This window comes from Emydura macquarii, unplaced genomic scaffold (assembly GCF_026122565.2).
Source record: "Emydura macquarii macquarii isolate MOO-44397 ecotype Brisbane River unplaced genomic scaffold, CSIRO-AGI_Emac_v2 contig_2636, whole genome shotgun sequence".
NCBI lineage: Eukaryota > Metazoa > Chordata > Testudines > Chelidae > Emydura > Emydura macquarii.
Genome location: NW_027132773.1, coordinates 37,123,977 through 37,148,953, shown reverse-complemented (window position 1 = coordinate 37,148,953; position 24,977 = coordinate 37,123,977). Strand labels below are relative to the sequence as shown.

The 24,977-nt window shown below is 43.2% G+C and overlaps 1 protein-coding gene across 1 annotated transcript in view; it reads left to right on the top strand.

Moving 5' to 3' along the window:
• The window catches only part of CDHR3 (cadherin related family member 3), a 64,973-nt gene that overhangs the window by 15,975 nt on the left and 24,021 nt on the right, over positions 1 to 24,977 (top strand). The window contains exons 3-9 of the mRNA XM_067564600.1: positions 1,854 to 2,022; positions 5,373 to 5,464; positions 14,225 to 14,319; positions 14,430 to 14,534; positions 19,432 to 19,580; positions 21,167 to 21,356; positions 24,405 to 24,570. Of these exons, the coding sequence (XP_067420701.1) occupies positions 1,854 to 2,022; positions 5,373 to 5,464; positions 14,225 to 14,319; positions 14,430 to 14,534; positions 19,432 to 19,580; positions 21,167 to 21,356; positions 24,405 to 24,570 (966 nt within the window). The remainder of the gene's footprint in view (positions 1 to 1,853; positions 2,023 to 5,372; positions 5,465 to 14,224; positions 14,320 to 14,429; positions 14,535 to 19,431; positions 19,581 to 21,166; positions 21,357 to 24,404; positions 24,571 to 24,977) is intronic.

Sequence of the window (24,977 nt, the reverse complement as noted above, 5' to 3'; positions counted from 1 at the left end):
CTCTACTCAGAACCATCTGACCTTCTCAGCTGAGCTCCATCTAGTCCAGAGTTATCATCCCATTTTTTTCTCCCTACCAGGGCTCACAAAAGTCTTTATTCTTTGGTTACAGGGGTTTCTACACAAGTTGCCATCACAGAAGAACACATGCCTTCCCTCTACTAAAGGTCCCAACCGCAGAACTCCAAAACACAGAGCAGCTGTATCCCCTAAATCCAACACTGCCCTACTTCATTGCGTCCCACAGCCAATTCTTGCAATGCCTGTCTTCTGTCTTGCAGAGGCATGCACAGGAATAAAAAAGTGGCTGCTTTTGGAGGGGCACTTCTTGTGTCCCCCACGGCTTGAGGAACTGGCTCTTTCCCCCATTCCCCTCTGCGGCCTTGTGGCCAGTGGAGCTGGCTCTCCCACCCACAGCCCTGACAGCCAGCTCAGTCTCCCTGCCCCAGCCCCGGAGCAGTTCTGTGCCCGCACTGATTGGGGGACCCCAAGCCCCTGCTTGCCCCCCTTTGTGCATGCCCCTGTGTTTGTGCCTTCTCCTTGTTAAGAGATGATGTAAAGAGCTGCACAGAGGAAGTCATTTGCAGTGCACAATAATTAATTTTATTGGTTCTACAATGCTATATATTTTTGATTGCCATCTAGTGATACCTAATGTATTAAGTGAATATTTATATAAACACAACACTCCCATGCAGTCCTCTGCCAAGCCCTTCTCAGATTCCCTCTACACTGGAACCACTGGTTCTGTCTAGAGCCTACAGAATCCTGCATCTAGCTTCCCTTTAATACAGGGCTTGATACTAGATCTTGCCTCCACCCTAGCCAGTCTGTCTCTCTCACTGAGAGAAAGGCTGCCTCTTATATATGTCCAGCAGGTCTTACTTCCAACCTGCAGTCACATGACACCTCTAGGCGCTACAGTTCCTAGAATGTCTTTCGGTAAAGGTGCAGAATATGGAGCAAGGATGTGCAAGACTCTTAAAGAGATAGCACATCCTGTAAAGGGGACAAGTGTTTCCAGATTCTGCCCCCTCGGCAAAACAACAGCCTCCCTTCCCCATCCTCTGCACCCAAGGTTAACTTCATGAACTTCTCTCCAGAGTCACTAGCCTCTCCTCATTCTTCCATCATGTCTACAAGGGCTTTGTCAATGAAGCTTTTTTTTACTTATTCTTTCTATCCATTTATTTCATTAAAACAAAATTACTTCATTATGCTGCACACTAGCCTCGCTGATTAACTATAGAATCTTATTGGGGTTACAACTCTTCTTCCACTCCTAATCCTCCCTGCTGTCTTGTTTCCTAGTTGTGTCTTGTCCAAAATTAGTTTTAAGCACCTCAGGGCAGGGATCTTGTATTTTGTCTATATCGGGAAGTCCCTAGCACACTTACTGATACCACTGAAATAATAATGTCATTCCCATTAAAAAATAATGACATCCCAAGGATGTGTCAGTTGTCAGACTTGTTTGTTCTGTTCACTGCACCCACCTAGAGATTGATCAATCCTAGCACAATATGATAACATATATTACATAACCAGTAGCTTCTCCACATCTCCTACAGCCCTAATTTGTATTAAGTGGAAAAAGTGACTCTTTTCCTTTTCTTGCTGGTTTCCAATACATCGTAAAGAAGAATTTTTGGGTGGCATATCTGTAAAATATCAGGCATTTTACTTTAAAGTATCTGGGCCCTTGGACAGAGCTCAGGCCAGCAAAGAGTAAAAGATCATCTTAATCTCGATTTACCAAAGGAAAATGTCCTTTTTTATATGTTTTTATTCCAATATACAATAATTACAGATTTAATTGCATAGTGTGCTACTAATAATTTGTTACGTTTCAGGTTGTTACCACTGGAGATCCTGTCCTAGATTATGAAACTATGCCAAACAGCTTTGATTTGCAGATTTATGTTAGCGATACAGCTGGGGCAAGTGACCTTCAAATACTTACTGTCCAAATAACAGATGTTAATGAACCTCCGGTGTTTCGAGGCAATATGGCAGATCAAAGTAAGATAATTGCTTGGAAGTAACAAAAGAGACTAATACTTAAAATTACAACATTGGGAAACTAAACCTTAATCACTAAATGTTATAGACAGAATGCCTAGCAACGCTTATAGTTAAGATTGCCCAAGTATTTCCATTCTAGAGGGTCACTGTTGTCACCTATGTTTTCAGCTGAAATTCAGTGACTGATCTCAGGAAGGAAGTGACCTGTTTTCCCCTGAGACTTTCACTAAAAATGGTTCAGTCATTTTCAAGTACCAAAAGAGTGAAAAGAAAGCAGTGCTAGTGCTAATAATACATATTTATGAGCTTTTTCTGATTATCTGAAGTGCCTTAGTTGCAGTCCCCTTTGACACGGAGGTAGGGCGGGATCCACAAAAATACATAGGCACCCAAGTCCAATTTTTAGGCACCAGTGCAATCCAGAAAATTCTCCCTTGGCTGCACCTAACCCGGTAGGCACCTAGTCTCTTGACTGCAGCCTCCCTCTACGTGTCCAGGTGCAAATCTCCCACCTAAGCCCCACAGTGATTGACAAACCAGGGAAAAGACAGGTGTTTGGCCACCTAATCATCTGTGGGGCCTGATTAGAGGGTGCTGAACTCTACATAAAACAACTGGGATGGGGACAAGTCCTCCCTCTGCCTGATGAGGAGAAGGGATTTGAACAGGGATCTGCCACTTTTCAAGTGAGTGCCCTAGGCTATGTGGTCTCCCTCAGTCTCTCCTGTTAAAGTTGTTCCACTTTAAATAATTGAACAATTAAATATCATTGGCCAGAAAAAAGAGTTTGAATGACTCTATAGCTTAGTGGTTAGGGCAGTCACCTGTTGAAATCCCTTCTTCTCATTAGGCACTTGAACGAGGGGTCTCCCTCGTCCCAGGTGAGTACCCTAACCATTGGGTTAAATATTATGAAGGAGCTCCTTCTCCTTCCCAGGCCTGGATGTTTGTGTGGATTTAAGCAGCCTCTGATTGTGACTTAGATTGTCGAACACTCATGTTCTCCGAGTTTGTGAAACACAACCAAGATAGGCACCTCTTAGCAGCCCAGATTTAGGCATGGAAATCTGACATGGGGGGAGGGCGGGGTGAGACTTAAGACACACCCCTCTCATCAGCACCTCCAATTGGCTAGTTTAGGCATATCCACTTAGTGTGTTGGCTTTTGTGGATCACGATCTTAAGCACCTATATATCTTCTCATATAGAAGTCTAATGGTAATGCTAAGTGTCTCAATGTCCAAGTTCCTTTTATGGATCCAGGCATAGTCACTTGGTTATGGATGTACTGTTTAGTGCTTTGTTGAAAAATGAATTGCCTTTGGAGAAACAACAAAGATTTAAATAAACACACTTTGTGCTTGTGCAAGGGTTTCTGAAGGGCAGTAAAGCTAATGCTCTGTCAGTGTTACACAGCAGTACAGTGAATTTGCATGTGTGTGAGAAATTTAAGTGGGAAATCAATTTTAAAAGCAAGGCCATGGGGATTATGATCTATGATAGTGCATGAGGAAAGAGGCAGGGTTCCAAAAAATACTACCTCCATGTGACAGGTGATGTGCGTGTGTATGGGGAGGTGCAATATGTGGGAACTTGGAGCACCTCTGCTTCATTCACTGCAGTAATTGGTCAGGGTGTTGAGAATGAGCCTGGAGGAATCCCTTCTTCATTCAGGGTGGGGTTTGGAAGTAGAGCGGTGTATGTTAAGTACCTGGCTTCACATCTCAAAGAGGAAAAGAAGTAAATAACAGCTGCCTCACTCCCTGAGTACCCATCTAGCTCACTCAATAATAAGGGGACCTGCAGAACTTATACCATGAGATCATGTAACAGAAGGGTGTATAACAGATACATCAAAGGGGCAGAATTAAGGTTACAAGAGAAATCATAATTTTGTCACGGCCTGACTTTTGATAGTTTCAGTTTGAAACTTCAGTGTTCTAACACTGCATGAGTTTTTGTGTGGAACAGCAACGAATTATTAAACATTCAAAGATTTTTTTTCCTACCCAAAAATACAGATGGGCTAGAGCCACGAAATATGGATCCAGATCTGGCTTCTCAACACCTCAGTAGCTGGGAGGATGGCAATGTTATTTCAGGGTTTTTGCTCACGGACAGAGGCTAGTGGTGAAGTTTGGATCTATCCCGTGAACACAAAGCCCACCAGTAAAATCCCAGGGCTTTTATTTCTGCAAACCATCTCTTTTTATCACACTAGAAACTAGCTGCAATTTATGATGAACTAACATCCTTACTGAGTATTAATTATTAAACTCTGTTCTTATTTAATTTAACTGCACCTCCAGGATGCTGCAAGGAAGGCAAAAAACTCCCCAGGCTGCTGCCAGTTTGACCCCAACAGGAAGAAAAAAATTCCTTCCCAACCCCAAAACAGGCAATCAATCAGACCCACAGCATCCAGCAAACACAGCTTCAAGGCTGCTAGTACATGGAAGGGAGGGTGAGGTACTAGCATGGAGCAAAAAGCAAGAGGCTTCACAAGGCCCAAGATAGGGTTTTAATTAATGAAAGAGACCAATCAGTAGTGCGACCATACATCCTGTTTTGGCCAGGACAGTCCCTATTTTAAGTCCTGTCCCGGCCATCCCGACATTTTTGGCAAACGGGACAAATACCCACTTTTGTCAAAAAAGTGGGGTGTGGAGGAATGTGGGAGGGGTGTGGAGGAATGTGGGAGGGGTAAGCAGCAATGCCAGCCCTGTGTGGGGAAGGAGGCAGGGCTCGAGTGAGCAATGACACCAACCCTAGTGCTTGGGGGGGCCTTGGGCTAGCCCCACGCAGTGTCCCTTTTTCCATTTGGGAAATATTGTCACCCCACCAATCACCTTTCTTCCCCAAGCTAAACAATGAGTGACTAGAGATGTTGAAGGGGAGGAACACCCCTGCTTTCCCTCAGCACATGTTTTCCTCCCCCATTTAACTGGGCCTATCCCAATTGCTGCTGACCCCATCAGGTTTCTCACCTTTTGAGGCAGGTAGGTAGTGTGGGTCACGATCCCTCCATGGACATAAAAATTCAGGCTAGCCCAGGCTATTTACCAGTGACCATTTCAAGATCTGATTTATGTGGTGCTCTGTCAATGATATAAGCATCACCACTGCAGATATTGATGATTGTCTGTTTATAGTCTGGGGGAATTTTCTTTTGACCTAGCTGTGTGTTGTTTTGGTTTCTGTTCAGATATTTTATTTATTTTGGAATTTGACTGAGTTGTAGAGCAAGTACATGCATCAGGTAATTACGTGTTCTGATATGGTCAGCATATCTGTATATCTTTTTCTAAAATATAAAATTAACATTGATTATATTTCTATTCCTCCAGCTGTAATGATTTATATCTTGGAGGGAAACAGAACACCTCCTGGAAATATTTATCAGATTGATGCAGCTGATCCCGAAAAGTCACTACTCACTGTAAGTTTAATTACATGAAAAAAGACAGAGACACAATGCAATCCACTGCATCTGAAATATAAGTAATTCCCACAGAAGTCACTAATCAGGCATATAGAAAAAGGTAGAGTGTCGGTTAAAGTGAAACATTTTAAATAATAAGCTAGAACAATGGAAATTTATTCTTGATAAGAAGAGGCCTATGCCTCACCATTTGGTATGAAGTGGGCTTTAAATTTTGAACACCCCAAAGTTAGGAGAGTTTGGAGATAGGATTTTGCTATGACCCATTAGAGATATAGCAGGTAATAGGGTCTTTTTTACAAACCATCTCCAAAACACTTTACAGAGTCAGGGTTTAATTGGGCTTTTAATCTTTTATGTTATATTGATGTTTCTTTTAAATGAAATTTGGGGAAATAACTCATAATGCAATGGAACCTCTGCATTTAGCCATCTGAAAAGCAATACAGTGTGATTTTTGGCTAACAGCTTAAAAATGGCACTATCTACTATGGAAAGGCTCTGGATATCATAAGAATTTTTGAAAAGTGGCTTTTTTTGCAGATCTGAAAAAGGTAATTGCATTTACCTCAGAAACTGGTGAAAGATACAGCATTATCACAAACAGAAACTTCAGGGGTTACTTCAGCCTGTAGCATTACTCAAAAGAGCAATTACATTTTAGGAGCTGCATTCTTGACCTCCTTACTCAGTCTTTTCTCAAAGTCCCCTTGAAGTCAATGTGGGTTTGACTGAATAAGAAAGGTGTAAAGGCCTCAGGATTTCGCCTTAGATTAATTAGTATTGCCAATGAAAGAAAAAGTAACTGCTGTGAATTCTTCATAAACAAAAGTCTTTGAACCTGTGATAAATCCCGGCCGTAATAAGGAGCTGCAAATGAAGAAATCATGGACTGCTGGCACAATAATATTCCCAGCAGGAAAACTAGAGCTATCCATTGACAAGAATTTGTTAGCTTAATTGATATGATTACTCAGCTGCTTTTTCAGTTAAACCTATCACAATAGGAGATGAGTAATGGTTACACTTGGTTCTATTTAATTTCTTTTTGTCAAAGAAGTAACACAAGAGGAGTAGCACCAGTTGAACATGTCTTTCATAAGGTTGTAGGATTTTAAGAAGGCTTTATTGATCACGTGGCTTATCATTATTTGATGCTGTATATTCCAGAGTATTACTTGTTAAGTTAGGCCTGCTATATACGCTACATAATTAGGTTAATGAAAGGCAGCTTACAGTGACCTAGTTGTGGATGTGTCTCTACTTAAATTTGGATCCTGAGAATACAAGTGCCCTGTGACCCGTCCATGCCTAGGGCAGCCACCTGAAAATGCCAAGATCAGGGCAGGCTGTAAAAGGAGAGAAGATTCTCCCAGCGCTGGTGGGTGACACTGAAGTCAGACTTCCCAACCAGCCACAAACAGTGCTTCTGATTCCCCACACTGGATATCAAGAAGCCAAAATAAAAATACACACAACCCCCTGTACTGCATTTCAGTCTCCAGCTCCCAATCAGCCACTAGGTCCAGCAAAGGGATCAGTTATTTAAAACTCTATGCTTGTTACCAAAAAGATTTCTCCTGACCCCAAAGGGTCAGCCACAGTACCAGATCAATATAAGTTTAGATCTTACCCAAAATACCATGCTGCCAGCCAGTCCTTTAGTAACTAAAACTAAAGGTTTATTATAAAAAGAAAGAAACATACTATAAGAGAAATGTTAAGGATTAAAGCAATCACATACATACAAAGGATTTGAAAGTCCATATATATCAGGTTTCTAGAAGAACTGTGGAGTTTGCAGGCTTGTATAGCCCCTCTGGTATACACCAGTGCCTGGATGGGTCTCAGTCCTTTGTTTCACAGCTAAGTTCAGTTCAGTTGTAGATGAGTTGATCCAGAGGTAGGTGAAGACTAAAGACTGAAAGACAAAATGGATGTCATGCAGCTGCCTTTTATGTCCTTTGGCCTTGGCCATGCTGCTTGTGGAATTTTACAGGAATAAAATGGAGTCCAGAGTCACCTGAGCAAGTTCTGATGACTCATCAGGTATATCCCTGGCTTCTCCCCCTCGGTCCCTGGTACCTGTGAATTTTTTAATGGGCCATTAAGCAGGCTAGTGCTGCAGCCATCCTGTCTGGTGTGTCACCCAGACACAGCACAATTTGAGATACAGATATATCAAACATACCCATAACTTCCATTACACTTATAACACATAAACATAAACATCATCATCTTACTTAGCACATTATAGCCTTTCTAATAGTACCTGACATGGCATATCTCACATGAATTATTATGATTCTGACGTATTGATGTTAAATAACATAATAAATGCCTTCCCTTCCCCCAATCTAGCCAGCATGACAACCATCTCTCCATTTAATAACACCCCGACATAAAGTAAGGGTCAATGTAGTTAGGTCGATGCAGTGCAAGTGTAGACACTTTGTTACTTATGTCAACCATTACTTCAGCAGATGCCCCAGAATGCCCCCCACTGACCGCTCTGGTCATTGTTGTGAACTCTGCTGCTCAGGGATCAGATAGACAGGAAGCCCTGTGAATTTCTGAAATTCCTTTTCCTGTTAGCCTGGCTTGGTGAGCACACCTAGCAGTTCTCCACTGTTGAGTGCAACCACCCAACTGACCATGCTCGCTACACACTCCAAGTGTACTCCTGCCTGGAATACACAGGAGGTGTTGGATCTCCTGGCCTGTGGGGAGAAGAGGCTGTGCAAGCACAGCTCTGAACCAGCTGTAGAAATGTGGACATTCACAAGCAGATTGTTCGGCAGATGCAGGAGAAGGGCTACGACAGGGACCATCAGCAGTGCTGCGTGAAAGTCAAGAAGGTGTAGCAGATGTATCAGAAGGCCAGGGAGGCCAACAATCAATCCAGTGCCGAGCCACATACCTGCTGCTTTTACAAAAAGCTGAATGCCATCCTCAGTGGAGACACCCCCCTTTCATCCTCTAAGAGCACTGTGGATACTTCTGAGGAGTCCAAATCACAGGCCCCTGCCGTGAACAGCAAGGAGGAGGAGGAGGAGGAAGAGGAGTATGATGGACAGAAGACCAGTGGATCCTGCTGCTCAGCGAGCCAGGACCTGGTTTTGAGTCCAGCAGAGTCCAGCAGTCTTGACAGAAAAGAATAGGCAAGCCTGATGCAAGAGAAGGAACCTCTGGTAAGTGTGCGGTTTACTTTGAAATCACAGGGATGGAACCCCCGAAGTAGCAGGACACATTTTGATTTACTCATTTTTACTTGTGCTAGAAGAGCTACTGAAACAACCAAGAGAGGTAGAGTTGCTATCTGCTTTTCATTCCCCTCTAGAGTTAGGTGGGAGGTGGGGGCATGTGGAGCAGTTTGATTATGTGCACACAAATGTCCAGTGAATCCTCCAGAGAAATCTTGATAAAACTTTCATGGAGGTACTCTGCAATCCTCTGCCAAAGGTTTCTGGGGAGAGCTGCCTTATTTCTTCCACCATGGTAGGACACTTTCCCATTCCATTTAGCAATTATTTCAGCAAGCACCATTGCAATATACAGGCTAGCAGCATATGGGCCCAGGTGGCATCAGGATGCCAGCAGCAGCTGTGCTCTCTCTGTCTTTGTTACCCTCAGGAGTGAGATATCAGCTAAAACCACCACTGCCTGTGGAAAATGGTGCCAATATTCAGTTCCATTGCCCTATACAACTAGAATCATGCAACCGAGCTATTCCCTCCTCATTTCCCCAACTCCTGGAGGGCCATACTCACCATGGCTGGCACTGTGCCTGGCGCTGTGCTCAATCAGTCCCAACTAGGAATGAGAGTGTAGTCCTTAGAACTTTTGGGGAGCAAGGGGAGTGAGTTCAGCATCGGAAGTTTTGCTTTCCCTAGTGAATACAATAACAATAGTACCTCTGTGCTGCATCTGCAGCTGCTGCCATTGCGGCCTTCAGGGTCTCCCTCTGCACACCCATGGAATGCCTGAGCCAGATAAGGAGAGGACTCAGGATGACATGTTCCGGGAGATCCTTTAAGGCAGTGCTGCATCAAAGAATAAGCACAGGGCCTGGAGGATGACCCTTGCAGACAGCCTGGAGAAGAATGGAGTGGAGTGGAGAGGAGAAAGGTGCATGAAAAGGACAAGGATGCACAGCAGGATGTGCTTGTGCTTCTCAGACAGCAAACAGAGATGCTGCAGGTTCAACAATTCTGGGCCTGCTTCCCTCTGCAGCCCATTGAGAATGCAATATCGGGACCTCCCTACATGCTCCCTCAACATTCCACATGCTATCAGGGGTCACTACAGTACCACTACCACTCCATTGGGGGTACATTAAAGACAATCACAGCTTCATGTACGCTGACCTGTGAAAGCCATAGTTGGTGTACAAGTATCTGAAATGGAAATGACTGTGTTTTCCACATCATAAATTCTGTTCCCTTATCTTATTACATTTTATTAAATTTTAAAAGGTTTTCTTTAATTGCCTGGTTAATGTTACAGAATAAAATTCTCTTTTGGGAACAAAATTCTTCTTTATTAGTTCACAACATATGCTGGCTGGTGCTGAGCAGGTCTGACCATTACCTGTTCCTGCACTGTGTCACACAACCCATGGCATCATTCACAAACAATATTAATAGGTGCATTGACAATATTATATTCCAACATACACAGCAATTGCTACAAGATTTCATACTGGACCACAAAACAGCAAGGCCAGGTGGAGTACATTACAGCAATGCACACTACTCTGGCTCACTAATAAGGCTTTCAAAGGCTCTCTGAGTTGTATAGCTCTGCATTGAGCTCTCCTAATAACCCTTGTATCTGGCTCTTCACATTCAGCAGATAGCTGCTCCACTCCACCTTGTCAGAAACTTCTTCCCCTTTGCTTCACAGATATTATGCCAGACACAGCAGGCAGCTACAGCCATTAGGATATTTATCTCACTGAGGTCCAATCTTGTAAGGAAACAATGCCAGTGACCCTGCAAACGATGAAAGATACATTCAACTGGTATTCTACACCTGTTGAGTCTGTAGTTGAAGCACTCCTTGATGCTGTCGAGGTGGGCAGTGTATGGCTTCGTAAGCAAGGGGTTGGCTGGGTCATCCAGAATCACTATTGACATTTCAACATTCCCAGTAGTAATCTGCTATCAGGAAATAAAGTCCCTGCTTGCAGCTTTCTGAACAATCCTGCGTTCTTAAAGATGTGCGTGTCATGCACTTTTTCTGACCAGCCCACACTGATGGCGGTAAAGCATCCCTGGTGATCCACCAGCACTTGCATAACCAGAGAAAAGTAGCCCTTTCTGTTGATGTAATCTGTGGCAAAGTGGTCTGGTGCCAAAATAGGGATATGCGTGCCATCTATCACGCTGCCACATTGGAAACCTATTGTTACAAATCCATCCACCATGTCCTGCACATTGCTGAGAGTCACAGTCCTGCATAGTAGAAGGCGACTAATGGCCCTGCACACATGCATCACAACAGCCTCTGTAGTGAATTTCCTGAATTCAAATTGATTCCCAAGAGACCGGTAGCAATCTGGCGTTGCATGTTTCCACAGTGCGATCACCACTCACTTCTCAACTGTCAGTGAGGCTCTCATTTTGGTGTCTTTGCACTGAAGGGCTGGGGCAAGCTTCGCACACAGATCTAGGAACGTGGCCTTGCACATCTGAAAGTTCTGCAGCCACCACTTGTCATCCGAAACCTACATGATGATAGGATCCCACCAGTCAGTGCTTGTTTCTCGGGTCCACAGCTGGCACTCCACCATCTCCAGCTGCTCCGTGAACGCCACCAACAACCTTGAATTGTGTCTTGCTGTATCCCACGGCAATCTAGTCTCCAAGGAATCATCATGTTCCCTGTGGCTCCCCTTGAGGCTCTGCAAATACTGCAGGATCATGTGTCTTGTGCTTGCAACACTCATGACAATAGTGCACAGCTGTGCAGGCTCCATGCTTCTGTCAGAGATGGCAGACAGGGAGGAGGTATGTGCGGGTTTGTGGGATTTTAAAAGGCATGAAAATGATGGTATGCAGATGAAATTATGGGATGGAGAACACGGAAGTTCTCCCTGGAAGTTAACCCCATGCTCCTAGTCATCCCTGCACAACTCCTTTTGATCCCATCAGGCATTGCAAAAACTTCTCAAAAGTCCTTGTGCTGGAAGGCGGTGAGTTGCACAGTGGGACACCTATCCATGGTATACCGCACTCTACATCAATACAAACACTCCTGGTGAGGATGTGCACCGCTGACACAAGGAGCTAATTATGTATGCACACAAGCGAGGAACTAACTGCGGTGGCTGTATGCTGACATAATTTAGGTCAACATAACTTTGTAATGTAGACATGGCCTCAGTAAAGAAATATGTCTTCACGGGATTACTGATTATGGTATATTAGTAGGAGAATAACAGTCCTGGTGATTTTAGTTTTAGAATGAAGATGCCACAAATTGAATATCCATGCGATATTCAATCCCAATTCCAGAAGAAAGATGGTCACGAATAAGAATCAAGATCATGGCAAGATAGATGGAAAAAAGGGTTGGGGCAAAAACACAGCCCTGCTTTACACCAGTATGGATGGTGAACAGGTCCATCTCCAACCCATTACAGAGGGTGGTGGTGGTCATCCCATCATGAAGTAGACTGAGAACACAAATGAAGTTCAGTGGACAACTGAACCTAGACAGCACCTTCCATAATGCTTCACAACTGATGGAATCAAAGGCCTTAGTTAGGTCAATAAATGCCATGAACAATGGCTAGTGTTGTTCTCTACACTTCTCTTGAAGCTGTTGTGCAACAAAAATCCTGTCGGTGGTGCCCTGAGATGGTCTGAAAACACATTGAGATTCCGGAAGGACGTCTTCATCAAGAGGGAGGAAACTGTTCAAAAGGATGGGAGCAAGGATATTCCCCGCAATGGACAGGAGAGCAATGCCTCGATAAATCCCACACATTGACTTGTTCCCTTTCTTAAAAATGGTCACAATATTGGCATTCTTTAGGTCCGGTGGAATTTCCTCATTAACCCAAACAAGAAGCTGATTAAGTTTTTTCATGAGTGCTATTCCACCAGCTTTGAAGACCTCCATGGGGATGCCATCTGGGTTGCTGCCTTGTTGTTTCTAGTTTGATTGTAGGCATACTAAACTTCCTCAGAAGATGGGGAGGGGGTCATCAAGAGATTCTATTACTGGGTGCTGAGGAATGGACTCGATGGTGGCAGCTGAGACTTCAGATTTACAGTTCAATAGAGCCTCAAAATGCTCTTTCCAATGTTGATTGAGGGCTACATTGTCTTTAAGAAGGGTGGAGCTGTCCTAGGATCGCAATGGGATTGTGCTATTTGGACTTCGCCCATAGATGGCTTTCATTGCTTGAAAAAAAAAACTTCTCATGGCATATTGGTTGGCCAAGCTCTGGATCTCCATTGCCTTTGCTTGCCACCACTGATTCTTGAGGTCATGCAACCTCCTTTGAACTACAGCTTTAAGCCAATGATAAGTCTCTCGTTTTTGCTGGTTAGAGGGCTCATTTTGCCAAGTGCAAAATGTGCTTCCCTTCTGATGAATATGTGCCAGGATTTCCTCATTGTTCTCATCAAACCAATCCTGATGGTGGTGAGTGGAGTATCCAATTGATTCAGCATATGCCTTGTGAATAATGGTCTTGAACTCCTCTGAATGTGTTTGGATGTTATTGATGTTGTCAGGCAGATCAGAGCGCGTCTTAATGAGGCATTGCTGAAGAGTCTGCTGACTAGCATGATTTTGAAGTGCCTTGATGTTACATCTCTTTCACATTCCTTTCTGCTGTTTATGGTGTTGTGGTGCAAGCTGCATGTTCATGACTGATCTGACCAAATGATGGTCTGTCCAGCAGTCATCCGTACCTCACATGGCTCATGTAATATGGACATCAGTATGATCATGGGCTCTGACAATGACATAGTCAAGAAGATGCCAATGTTCAGAATGTGGGTGTTTCCATGTGGTCTTATTTTTGTCCCTCTGTCTAAAGATTGTATTTGAGACGAGCAAATCATGCTCCACACATTTACTGAGGAGAAGAATGCCATTAGAGCTGAAGACAATAGATCTATGCTGATTGACACCAGATGAGTATCTGGGTGATGTGTTTTTAGTAACAGTGTAGAGGAGCATCTTAACTGGCATACAGAATATTAGCTAAGTGCAGAAAGAGATGGTCTACTTTGGACATGGAGGTTATACGGTGCTTAGTAATTATCTGTGCACCACTGCTCTCTTCTGGATAAAATGTCAAACTTTCTTAAGTATCTCCTGCTGCCCAACCACTGGATGGGTAACGGCACTCATACACACCAGCCAATAAATTACATTATTTTCACAGATCAGGATACCACAGAGGGTGAGAATTATTCTGATACAAATGTAATGCGACAACTAGCTTGGTATGCGACCATGTCTCCTAATGGGGACCACTGTCACGCCCTGCTTGCTGTTTGCCAGCAGAGTTACTCCTTTATCTCAAGTGACAGTGGCTTGTGTTTTTAGTGATTAATGTCCTGGGTTTGATCCTGCTGATGACCACGATGTCTGTACATCTCATTACACGGAGTTCTGGGACGATCCTGTAAATGTGGGGCATATATTTCCCCGATCCATTCTATAAACCAGTGAATGAATGGCTGGATGTTTAAAAAAAGATACAGATGCTAATTCACAATCCTTTTATTCCAGTATTCATGGACCCCTGTGTCAGAGCCATTCACTGTCTCTCCAACTGGAACCATTTCTTCCACAAAAGAATTTGATTATGAGAGAGATCCACATAGGTAAGGATTCATTTTGATTCTCTGATCATTCTCATTGTTCATTGTTAACAGAGACATACTGCATATAATCCACAGTGTGATTCTGGTTTGATTTTGTTTTTACTTAACAGTTATTTGTTAAACATAACAGTGACAGACCGCCTAGGGCTGAGCACCACCAGAACAGTGATCGTCAACATCATCAACACCAATGACGAAACACCTTACTTTGTCACGTGAGTGAAACATTCACTTTGTATCCCAAGAATACAAATGGTTCTAAGGCTTTTCAGCCTGAGCATCATTGATCTAACGTTTGGGGGGACTCCGTAATGTAGCCATTAACTGATACGTCTCATTGTTTCCATGTACTCCTCCCTCGGTCTGTATCCATCCGTTGACTCTTGTCTTAAATTTAGATTGTAAGCTCTTTGAGGCAGGGACTGTCTTTTTGCTCAGAGCCTGTCACAATGGGGTCCTGCTCCATGACTGGGACTCCTAGGTGCCACAATAACACAAATCATAATAATAATAATAATAATAAATAACGATAACTATTGCTAAAACAGTATTTTCATTTTGTTATGACTTCTTAGTCTCTTGTTGGAAGTTTTCATCAGTTTCTTTCCATTATCTTACATATGCTATTACAGTTAATCTTCAAAGCTCATGTTTGATGCTAAGTCGAGCATGAAGACATACACTCTATCTGATGAAATTCATCCCTCTGCAGAAGGTCAAAACAAGGTCTATGGTTCAGATCCACAAAGACACTCCTAACTTCCATTGATTTAATAGAAAGTTAAGAGACTAAATACCTTTGTGGATATGGGCCTTAAGTCCCAATTTTAGGGTCCACTGCAATCAGGAGTGTGCACAGGAATTTAAATTTGAATACTTTTGGAGGGGCACATTGAACACACACAAATAAAAGGTTTGCCTGACACCCCTCCCCCCCCAGATTTCTCAGGACACCTCTGGTGAGGATGCCTAGCAACAAGGAGGAAGCTAACTCTGTGTCTCTGCAGCCCAGGGAGAGAGGAAGCAGCAGGACTGCTGGATGAGCTCCTCCTCCCCCCACCCTACAGCTGCAGCCTGCTGTTTCTCCTTTCCTACTGCTGGAGTCCCTGCTTTGCAGACTATCTGCTGAGGTGAGTCAGGGGGTGGAGGCTCCAACAGCAGGGAAGAAAAAGCAGCAGGCTGCAGCTGTAGGGGTGGGGAGAGGAGGAGCTCAGTCAGCAGCCAGCCACCCTGCTGCTTCCTCTCTCCCCGGGTTGCAGGGACACACAGAAATTTGCCCACCCTTGTGCATGCCCCTGACTGCAATCCATGAACCCCCTGCTCACGTGCCACCTTTAGGCACATAAACGTCCACTGTAAAAGTTCCTGGCGGGGGGGGCTATGCTTCTGCCTCTGGGCATGTGTATTCAGGGCCCAAGCATAATTTTTTCAGGCCCAGTACAAACTTGTAACATGGGCCCCCTCCCACACAAATACCACAATCCCTCATCCCATACATACAATCTCATAAACCATGAAAAAAGTTTGAATTCTGAAATTACTGTTACATATTCTACATGTCTGAAAAATGCCCCCCCTCCCCCTTTGCTATTTTTGTTTCTATAAATATCCTCAGGCATGATCTACAATTTAGCCTCAATTTTTCCCTCATGGTAATGGGGGTTGCAGCCTGGGCCGGGCCTCCCCAGGGCCTCCGGACCCCGGTAAAGTGTACCCTTCCCCCCCCCCCCCCTGCCGCCGTCTGCCCATTTGGGGGCCCTGTGTGTACTGCTGCCTCCCTTTAGGGGGCCAAACACCTGGTCTTCTACCTTACTCTCAGCACAATCCATGAACTGAGGGAAAATAGGCATTCACCTGCCTATCATCCCTGCAGGGCCTGATCCGGTAGGCACCCTGTGCATGCCTATCAGATCAGGGCCCATTCAAAATCCAGCTGGAGGAGGAAGATGTGGTGCCTCCCTTAAAACTTTTATCCCAGTTGTTAGAGCACTCACCTAAGATGTGGGAGACTCAGGCTATTTCCCCCTCTGCCTGAATGGGGAAAAAGGATTTGAACAGGGGTCTTCCACACCTCTCAGGAGAGTGCTCTAAACACTAAGCTGTGGGATATTTTGATGTGAGGCTCCGTCAATCTGTCCTTTGAAGCTGTTCCATTTTGGATAAATAATTAAATAGCTCACAAGCAGCGATAAGTGCCCCTCTGCAGGCCAAACTGAGGTGCTGAACTCTGTGAGAGGGACAGGATCAAGGACACTCTCCTCTTGTTGGCATCTTCCATTGGCTAGCTTAGACGGCACTTCACCTAGTGTGCTGGGCTTTTGTGGATTGCATTATTAGATACCTAGCTCTCCCCATGCATCATATAGGGAGCTTAGGTGCCTAACGCAGGCTTTCTAGGTCACAGTGATCCTAGTGATTTTCTAGGTGCATAAAAGTTCAGTGTTGCAGTGGTGAATGTTATAATGCTTAAGTCCCTTTTTGGATCTAGGTCTATGTGCTATTTAAGATCCATGTCAACCCTACTGGGTTTAAGTGACGCATAGGCCCTTGTTCTGACCTAGATGAAGAGGTGAATTTCATCCTTTCTGAATAAACTCTGATAGAATTTAGCGTGCAGGTTTCTACAGCGCAGCTTATTAATGCAAAAAATGTGTCTGGGCATACAAAGTTTTCACTGTTGATCTATCTTGGTCTTTTTTCTCTAGACACTTACATTAATAAGTTATTAGAGTCATCTTTGAAACATTACCCCACCCTTTACTGTGTCACTGTGTCATAAGCAGGGAATTGAGGTTTCATATCATACAAATCAGGAATACATTTTGAAGAGTAATGGAATTTTTTCAGAGTAGGAACAAGGAATATAGCTGAAAGTGTGAGAAATGGGAAGGGATGTAAGTTTTGGTGCTGACAAGGTTATTTTACAGTGAAAGGAATGTGGGCTATTGTGATTAGAGCAGGCACCTGGTAGGTAGAACTCCCAAATTCTTGATCTAACTCTGCTAATGACTACCTGTGTGGTCTTGGTCACTTGACCTATAAAATGGATACAGTACTTATCTACCTCATAGCAGTATTAGAATTAAGGGGCTTAATCTTCACTTGCACAGAGCCCAGTGAGAGAGATTCTAAGCCACTCTTATTCATCTCCTGATCCTGGGGGCAATCAGGGGCCAAAATGGCCCCTGGCACAAGTTAGAGCAGAGCAAGGGCTGCTCTCAGTCATGCTAGTTTGTAATGTCCTGCCACAGGCCATTATGCCCATGAAGAGCAGACAGAGTGCAGTGAGGTGCAGCCCTGCCCTCTATACAAAGGAGGGAGAAGCCAGCTACACTGTTTTACCACCTTGTCAAGGGACTTCCTGCTGGCTGCTTTGTGCTGTCTGAGCCATGGAAAACCGCTGGAATTAGGGCCAAGGAGCTGGGCATAGTCTGTAAAGCCTGAGATGTCCGGTGAAACAGAAGAACAAAGTATTATAACAGAGATATGTGGCTTTTTCTTCCTGCCTATTTGATACTTGAAACAAATGAAGGAAATAATTAGCAGGGAGGAGTTTAAATGTAAATGCCCCATGGGCTAGTCAGATACAAACATAGTCACATACTGGGCTAGTCACATACAAACAGGAAGAGCCTGCATTCCAGAACCACCATTTGTACTATAAGACCATTTTGTATTCTAGACTGATGGTTTTTTCTCCTTCAAATGCTGCCATTATTGTTATTTTATCCAGGAGTCTGGAAAGATAACAGGTATTATGCTAACCATCTAGCTACCTGTTCAACCATAATATTTCCTAAGCTAATGAATAACAGCAAAAACTTTAGTGTTTTAGATGTAAAACCCAATATTTTTATAGGATGGAGAATCACTGGTATCTGGTTCATCCCTGAATGAAACAGTCTCTTCCTATTCAGAATAAGGATTTCTATTGCTACTACAAAAAGCACAGCTCAAGCTGTTTATGTAGAGCTTGAGATTCCAAAGATTAAATGGTACTTCATTAATTGTCCTCCCATATCGCTGCTGATTCACATTAATAAAATGGGAACCACATGCATGGGCTTTGTACTTCATGACTCTGTCATGATTAGAGCTGTGGTGGGAGTTGGGGAAAACTTGACAAGTTAGCAAACCTGCTTTAATTTCTCCTAATCAAAGCTTTTAGGGTGAAAGTTTCAAAAGGTCTTTTTAATAATGCCCACAATATCTGCAATCACATCTGGTTTTGGTGTACAAAATCCTATATCGGCAGCCAACACTTTGAAAATCTGTCCTTCAAAATCCATGAAAATTTTTAAAGTGAGGAAACCAAAGGAGGAGACAAGAAAGCAAATGTTTCCCTCTTAATTATATTGTAGTCTCTTTGTCTAAAGGAACAGCCTGAAGCTTCCTATGTAAAGTCACTGACAGGTGGCAGATAGATCAGCAACAGCACATAGCCTAGGTATATCTGAAAAGGAAGTAGCCAAACTCATTGCACAGTGGTATTGGCATTCAGTACTACAAGCAGTGTGCTCTGGAGCTTCCTGCCTCTCCATGTGAGATCCTGTGGAGAGCAGAAGAACCATTCCATGTCATGGCTAGAGGTGCTGTAGCAGTGCTAGGGCTGCACAGTGGGGGCAGGTGGTGTGGGTTCCAGTAACAAAGAGGGCAAGTTTTTTAAAAATTGGAATTTAAATGAGTTGAAACTTATTATACCTGAAAATCTGGCCCTATCAACACTACCGGGGCAAATTTTTATGAATAAAGTGAATCAAATGTTGCCTGGAGTTCTGGGCATCCTCAGTCAGGGGAAAGCAGACCCTATCATATAAAATATTTATTGCACCACTGAGACAAGCTCTTTAAAATAACATTGTCCTGGCAGTGGCAACTGTGTTTATTCCATAGCAAGATTCCTTATACTGCTGCTGCTGTTTTTATTTTTTAACCTGCATGTGGATGGAATGAAAACAGCTAATCCATTTGCCGGGAGATGGATTGGATGATTTAATAGGTCTCTTCTATCTCCAACATCTTCAGTTCTATGATGTCAAGCAACATTGACACTTAGCACGGGGCTTAGGGGAACATTTATTTGCTTCTGTTGAACTTCTTTGTCTACTTTAGGAAAGAGAGAGTCTACAGGATTCCAGAGGAAGAGAGCACAGGAATTGTTGTTGCCAATATAACAGCTAAGGATCCAGATGATGAAGGCTTTATAAGCAGACTTGTCTATAGCATCAATCCTCCTAATATGCATTTTTCCATAAATCCATGTAAGACAAACAAAAATATTATTTGCCCTTCACTCTATCTGTGCCTTTTGGTACAAAGAAAAGAAACAATCCAGGTTTGGGAAACTCCTTTTGCTCCAGTTTTAGGTGGTCTTATTTCCTTCTGTCACTGCCTTTATGAAGAAGCAGCATACTTTATATAAAGTTAGTACATTCTGAGGGTCAGGTCCTTGGGGCTGGCTGAGTTGTGCTCAACATGGAAATGAAAAGGGGGGAAGGCAAAAGTTGCTTAAATCTACTTGATCTTGGGGCTGTTCCCTTCCTCCCTGCCCCAGCATAAATTAGTGTAGCCTCTAATCTCTAATGGCTGCAGAATTCTCTTAGGAGCTATTGTGCCAGCTGGGAATTGTCAGGGCACACTCCAGCCACCTCCTGGCCTGCCTGCAACATGCACACTTTGCCAGAGGTGGGCTGGGAGGGAGTGATGTAGACTTTTATGCCAGCCTGGGATTCCTCTAAGCAAGAGGATGCCTCAGTTGCCTTCTTAGGGCAGCTTTATGACTCTTTGAACCATGAGAGCAACAGAACGTGATCATATCGGGGGGCCAAGGACAGGGACTTTAATGTCTTTCATGGTACAGGTTGAATCCCCTCCAAGGATGAGAACTACAGAAGCCCTGTAATTCAGATCCATTACTTCCCCCCGTTGAGACAGCTCAGAAGACTTGACAAGCTCTTATAACAGGAGAGAAACATGCCTGCACCCTATTCCCTTTGCCCATGCACACTGGGTTCTCCTCTAGTCATTTACAGCTGTGCCAGTCAATGCTACCCTTCTGATCTGGTAGCACTTTAGATCTGATTGGGGCAGTTGTAAATGACTACACTAAGAACAGGGGAGTGTAGAATCAGGCTTACTGACTCTCTTTCCTCATCCTAAATGTTTTGGATTCCCTGTGCCTTTTGGGCTTAAAGTGTTATGCTCCTACTGAGTACAGTATGAAACATAGACAGTGCATAAAACACATTCTGTCACCCTCTTTTGGGTATAGTAATACGTGGTTGACAGGTTATCCTGTTTGAACAGTGGCAGATGAAAGGGTATATAACCAAGAAGTGAACGAGCGAAGACAGAACTTCACACACTACATCATAGTTGAGAATGGTTCTTATTTATACATAGATCTAGAACAGGTGAAAGATGCTGCATTGAGAGCGCTAGAAAATTAAGTCCTCTCTTTAGCCACAGAACTGGGACAGCATGAACATTGGCAGTGCACACTTCCCAATACTACGCTGCCAATGCACCTCCCCCTGACTTATAAAGACCCATGCTAGGGGCAAGAGGGTTGGTCTGTCTCCAGGCCTGTTCAGTCATTGGCCTCTCTGCTGAGGTCAGCCATGATGGTGTTTATGTGCTGTGGACACTTATCTGCAAAGGGTTAGATAGTGCATCATTTTATTTCACGTCACTAAACAAACAGCTGTGATGTGGGCTTGGGGAAGGCTCTATATTCTACCACCAGTTCCCTGAGCCATCAAGTCCTTGAGGAGAACAGTACATTTAAATATGAGTGCTTGTAATTTCCTTTCCAATAGTGAGTAACCCCTTATTTCTTTCCTCTTAGTAACTGGTGTGATTTACGTGGCTACGCAAATAGATCGAGAAGCTGCTCCCCTACGGCTACATCCCAACATCTCATTGATCATTCATGTGGAGGACAGTCCCAGTGCTGGGCAAACAAATGAAATAGAGATAACAGTCATTATTGAAGATCTCAATGACAACCCACCAGAATGTAGCTTGTACACCTTCAGGTACTAAGCCACTCTCACTGTGTCTCACCAATATGATGAGACCAGTATTTGATCTAGGGCACCCCGGTTAGGCACCCAAATCCTGCATTTGTGCGTTCAAATGGGCACTCACTATCAGCGCCCAGTGGTAAGTGCTGACTCTATGTCCAAAGATGCAGGACTCAAACATCGTGTTGGTTTGGGTTTGAAAATAGGACTCAAAATCTCTCTCTTTCTCTCATTCATCTGCTGATTACCACAGCGTTGAGAGGACCATATACTGCACATAATTAAAAATAGCATCATTTCTCTCCAGAGCAGGGGCAGATTTTCACCTCTCTCATTACATGCTAATTTATTAAATGGAATCATTTTAAGTGGTTGACTTTGAACGTTCTGGCTGTTATTAATTTTAACCTTCACCATCTCCTTTCTCAACTCCCTTCCTTTGTCTGCTATCTTCATGTTCTTGGCCTGTAAACTCTCCAAGGCAATAGACCACTCTTCTATTATACATGTTCAGTGTGCAATAACTAGCACATTACAAGCACTATACTTTACCATCAGTCCCACTATTTTCCACTAGACATCTAACATTCATACTGAGCTTGTGTGGGGGAGGGGGCGGAGGGGATAGGTGGGATTGTGTTATGAAGGATTCGGAACTTTTTACAGTTCATGGGGCTGATACACCACTGTGTTGTTCCATTTTTGTGCTGTTGTCAATAGAGCTCGGAGAAATTTTTCACACAGTTTATTTGCCAAAAAAAATGCAGCTTTGGGCGACCTGAAACTATTCACAAATTTGCCAAATAGTTTGAGTAAAAGAAAAAATTTTGGAGCACAGGTCTGGATTCACAAGGAGGCTTTGGCAGCATTCACCAAACTGCCGTAGGAGGAAGCAGTTCCCTTAGCTTTAGTTCAGTGATTAGGGCCCTCACCTGGCATGGGGGAACCTTCTCTAACCTTGCTAAAATTTGTGATTTGCTGAAATTTTTCAGTGTCAGCTTGACACCAACTGAATTTTTTTTTCTCCCACGAATTTTTTGCTAGGAAACCAAAAAAATCAGTTATTCACACAGCTCTAGTTGTAAGGCCCACTGGATGTATTTTTTGTCAAATCTTCTCAATTCACATTTAAAAGACCCAGTCCTGTAACCCTTGTATGTGTGAAACTAGGTAGGGTCAATGGAAGCTGTATTTCAACAAAGACTACCCAATTGGATCCTCAGGGCCTGGTTCTGTTTCTGCACCCAGCTTTACATCAATCAAACTCAATTAACTTCAGTGGTATCACTCTTGAATTAAATTGGTGTAACAGAGCAGGATTGGGCCCTAAACACTTTGTTTTTATTAAATCTATGCCGCAGTTTTTAAAAACACCACAATCAGAGTGATAGGGAAGAAACTCATGTAAATCAGTCACCTCTGACTAGATTGAACTTCTAGATATTTATTCATTCTTCAGGAAATGAGAGAATGGCTCTCTAATCAAAACATATTGAAAAAAACAGAATAGCATTAAGTAAGATGGGAAAATCAGAGCAGCAAAAGTAGTTTAGTGACAGGACAGTCTCTCTCTCTAAATTAAGAAATTATTATATTGATCGGAACAATCTACTTTAGGTTCCAAGGACATCATGAAGCATCCAGTTAGGAAAAAATCCTGTAGTTCCATGATGAGGAATCTCCTCCTCCTGTGTTTTTAAACATCATGATCCTTAACCTGTAGCTCTTTGGGACATTATTTTATAGATGCTATGGCCGGAAGGGACCCATGCGATCATCTAGTCTGACCTCCTGCACAATAGAGGCCATAGTACTTCCTTGAAATAATTCCTGTTTGAACTAGAGCAGGCATGGGCAGTGCATGATGCCTGCCTCTGTGGAGGCTGGGCAGGAGGAGGGGAAGCACTGGCCCTGCTCCTGTGGCCCCACCCTGTCCCTAGAGGGCCTGCCCACACTCCATCCCCACTACACATGCCTACGAGGGACGAATCAGCCTGGCCCATCCCCAGCGGCTGCTTCTGCACACAGCAGACCAGCCTGGGATGGGCCCAGTGCTGCAGCTACCGCCTTCCAGTGCCACAGGGAACGCAGTATGTCATGATCCAACCCCAGCAAGGAAGTAGGGAGATGGAGTCGATATTGTGGGAAATAGAATTGCAGAAAGTTACATAATAATTGTGAATCGGGTTCTTGACATTGCATTATAATACGGCTATCAGAGCCTTTCATCAATATAGGATGGCATTGTCAAGATGACACACCCATCACAACAGAACCTCTGGCACTAACTCTGCAACTTTATGGTTGTCTGCTATTCTATTCATGGAGGAAATGACTTCACTTCTGCAAAACTGACCTGATGAATGAGAATTGCTTTGATTGAGGGATCACAGATTCAGCTGATAGGTCATGATCTGAATATAAGTAATTTAACTGGAAATATATCACAAGCTGTTCTCACATAAAAGAGTGAAAATTAATATTAGTGTTCAAAAGTGACCTTATGCCCTCATAGGCCCTGATCCAGCAAAACACACAAACACATGCTTAACTTTAAGCATGCACATAATCTCATTGATTGTGGCCACACACCAACTTCAATTGGACTACTCACATGAATAAAATTAAGCATATTCTTAAGTATTTTGTTCAAAGAAATAAAACCAAGGCCAAGTATCAAGTAAGGGGCAAATGAAGTAGCATGTCTCAGCATGTAGATACAGTAAGTACAAATGCAGATTTTTAAAAGGATACTCCTTTGAAATTAGAAGTGGATCAAATTGAATTGAACCTGATGCAGGTTCCAAAGTTAAAGGATGTTCCAAGCTTTTGGTTTTGAGTTCTGCCTAAGGGTTTTGCTTCAGTCCATTAGAAAGAGAAAGAAAGGGATTAGCCACAAACTATGGACCAGATTCCAGCTCTGCTCCTAAAGTTTTGGGTTGTTGGAATCTGGGATTTTGATTTGAAAAGTATGTGAAAGTCAATATGCAGTACACCTCAAAAGCTGTTAAGAGGAATGTTGTAAAGAGGCCTGATGGAAAACATGTTTCTTTTGAACAGACTTGAGATATATGAAACAGCCACCAGTGGCACACTTCTTGACCTGAGAGATCACTGCCGGGATATAGACGTTGAACCACGAAATAATGAATTTAACTTCACTGGATTGTCTGGACTTGGAAGTAATAAATTTACATTGGGGCCATCTGGCTCTGGAAGAGTTATGGTTAGTTAATTGTTTTATTTTAGTAAGTTTCATTTAATTAGATTTAAGAAACTGCCACTTTAAGGGCTCTTCTAATACTCTAAAGTCATTATCCCTTCAGGAAAAATTCTAACTGTGATTCACATTATTCTAGGGTGAATTCTCTTGAAATTATTGATGAAATGAGTGCATGATTATTTTTTTTTTTTTGGTGAGAATGTTCTCTATGGGTTCTAGAGATCATGATGCACAATTGCTCTTTCTTCTAAAATCTGAAAGAATAGTTAAAACTGGAGAAAACAAACAAAAGCCCTAGACTTTGAAATCTTATTTCTAAGGAGTGTGGAAGCACATAGGAATGAGTTTCACAGCACTATACTGACATTCATTGTTTAACACAGATATGGAGGCATAACAGTAGCAGCAGG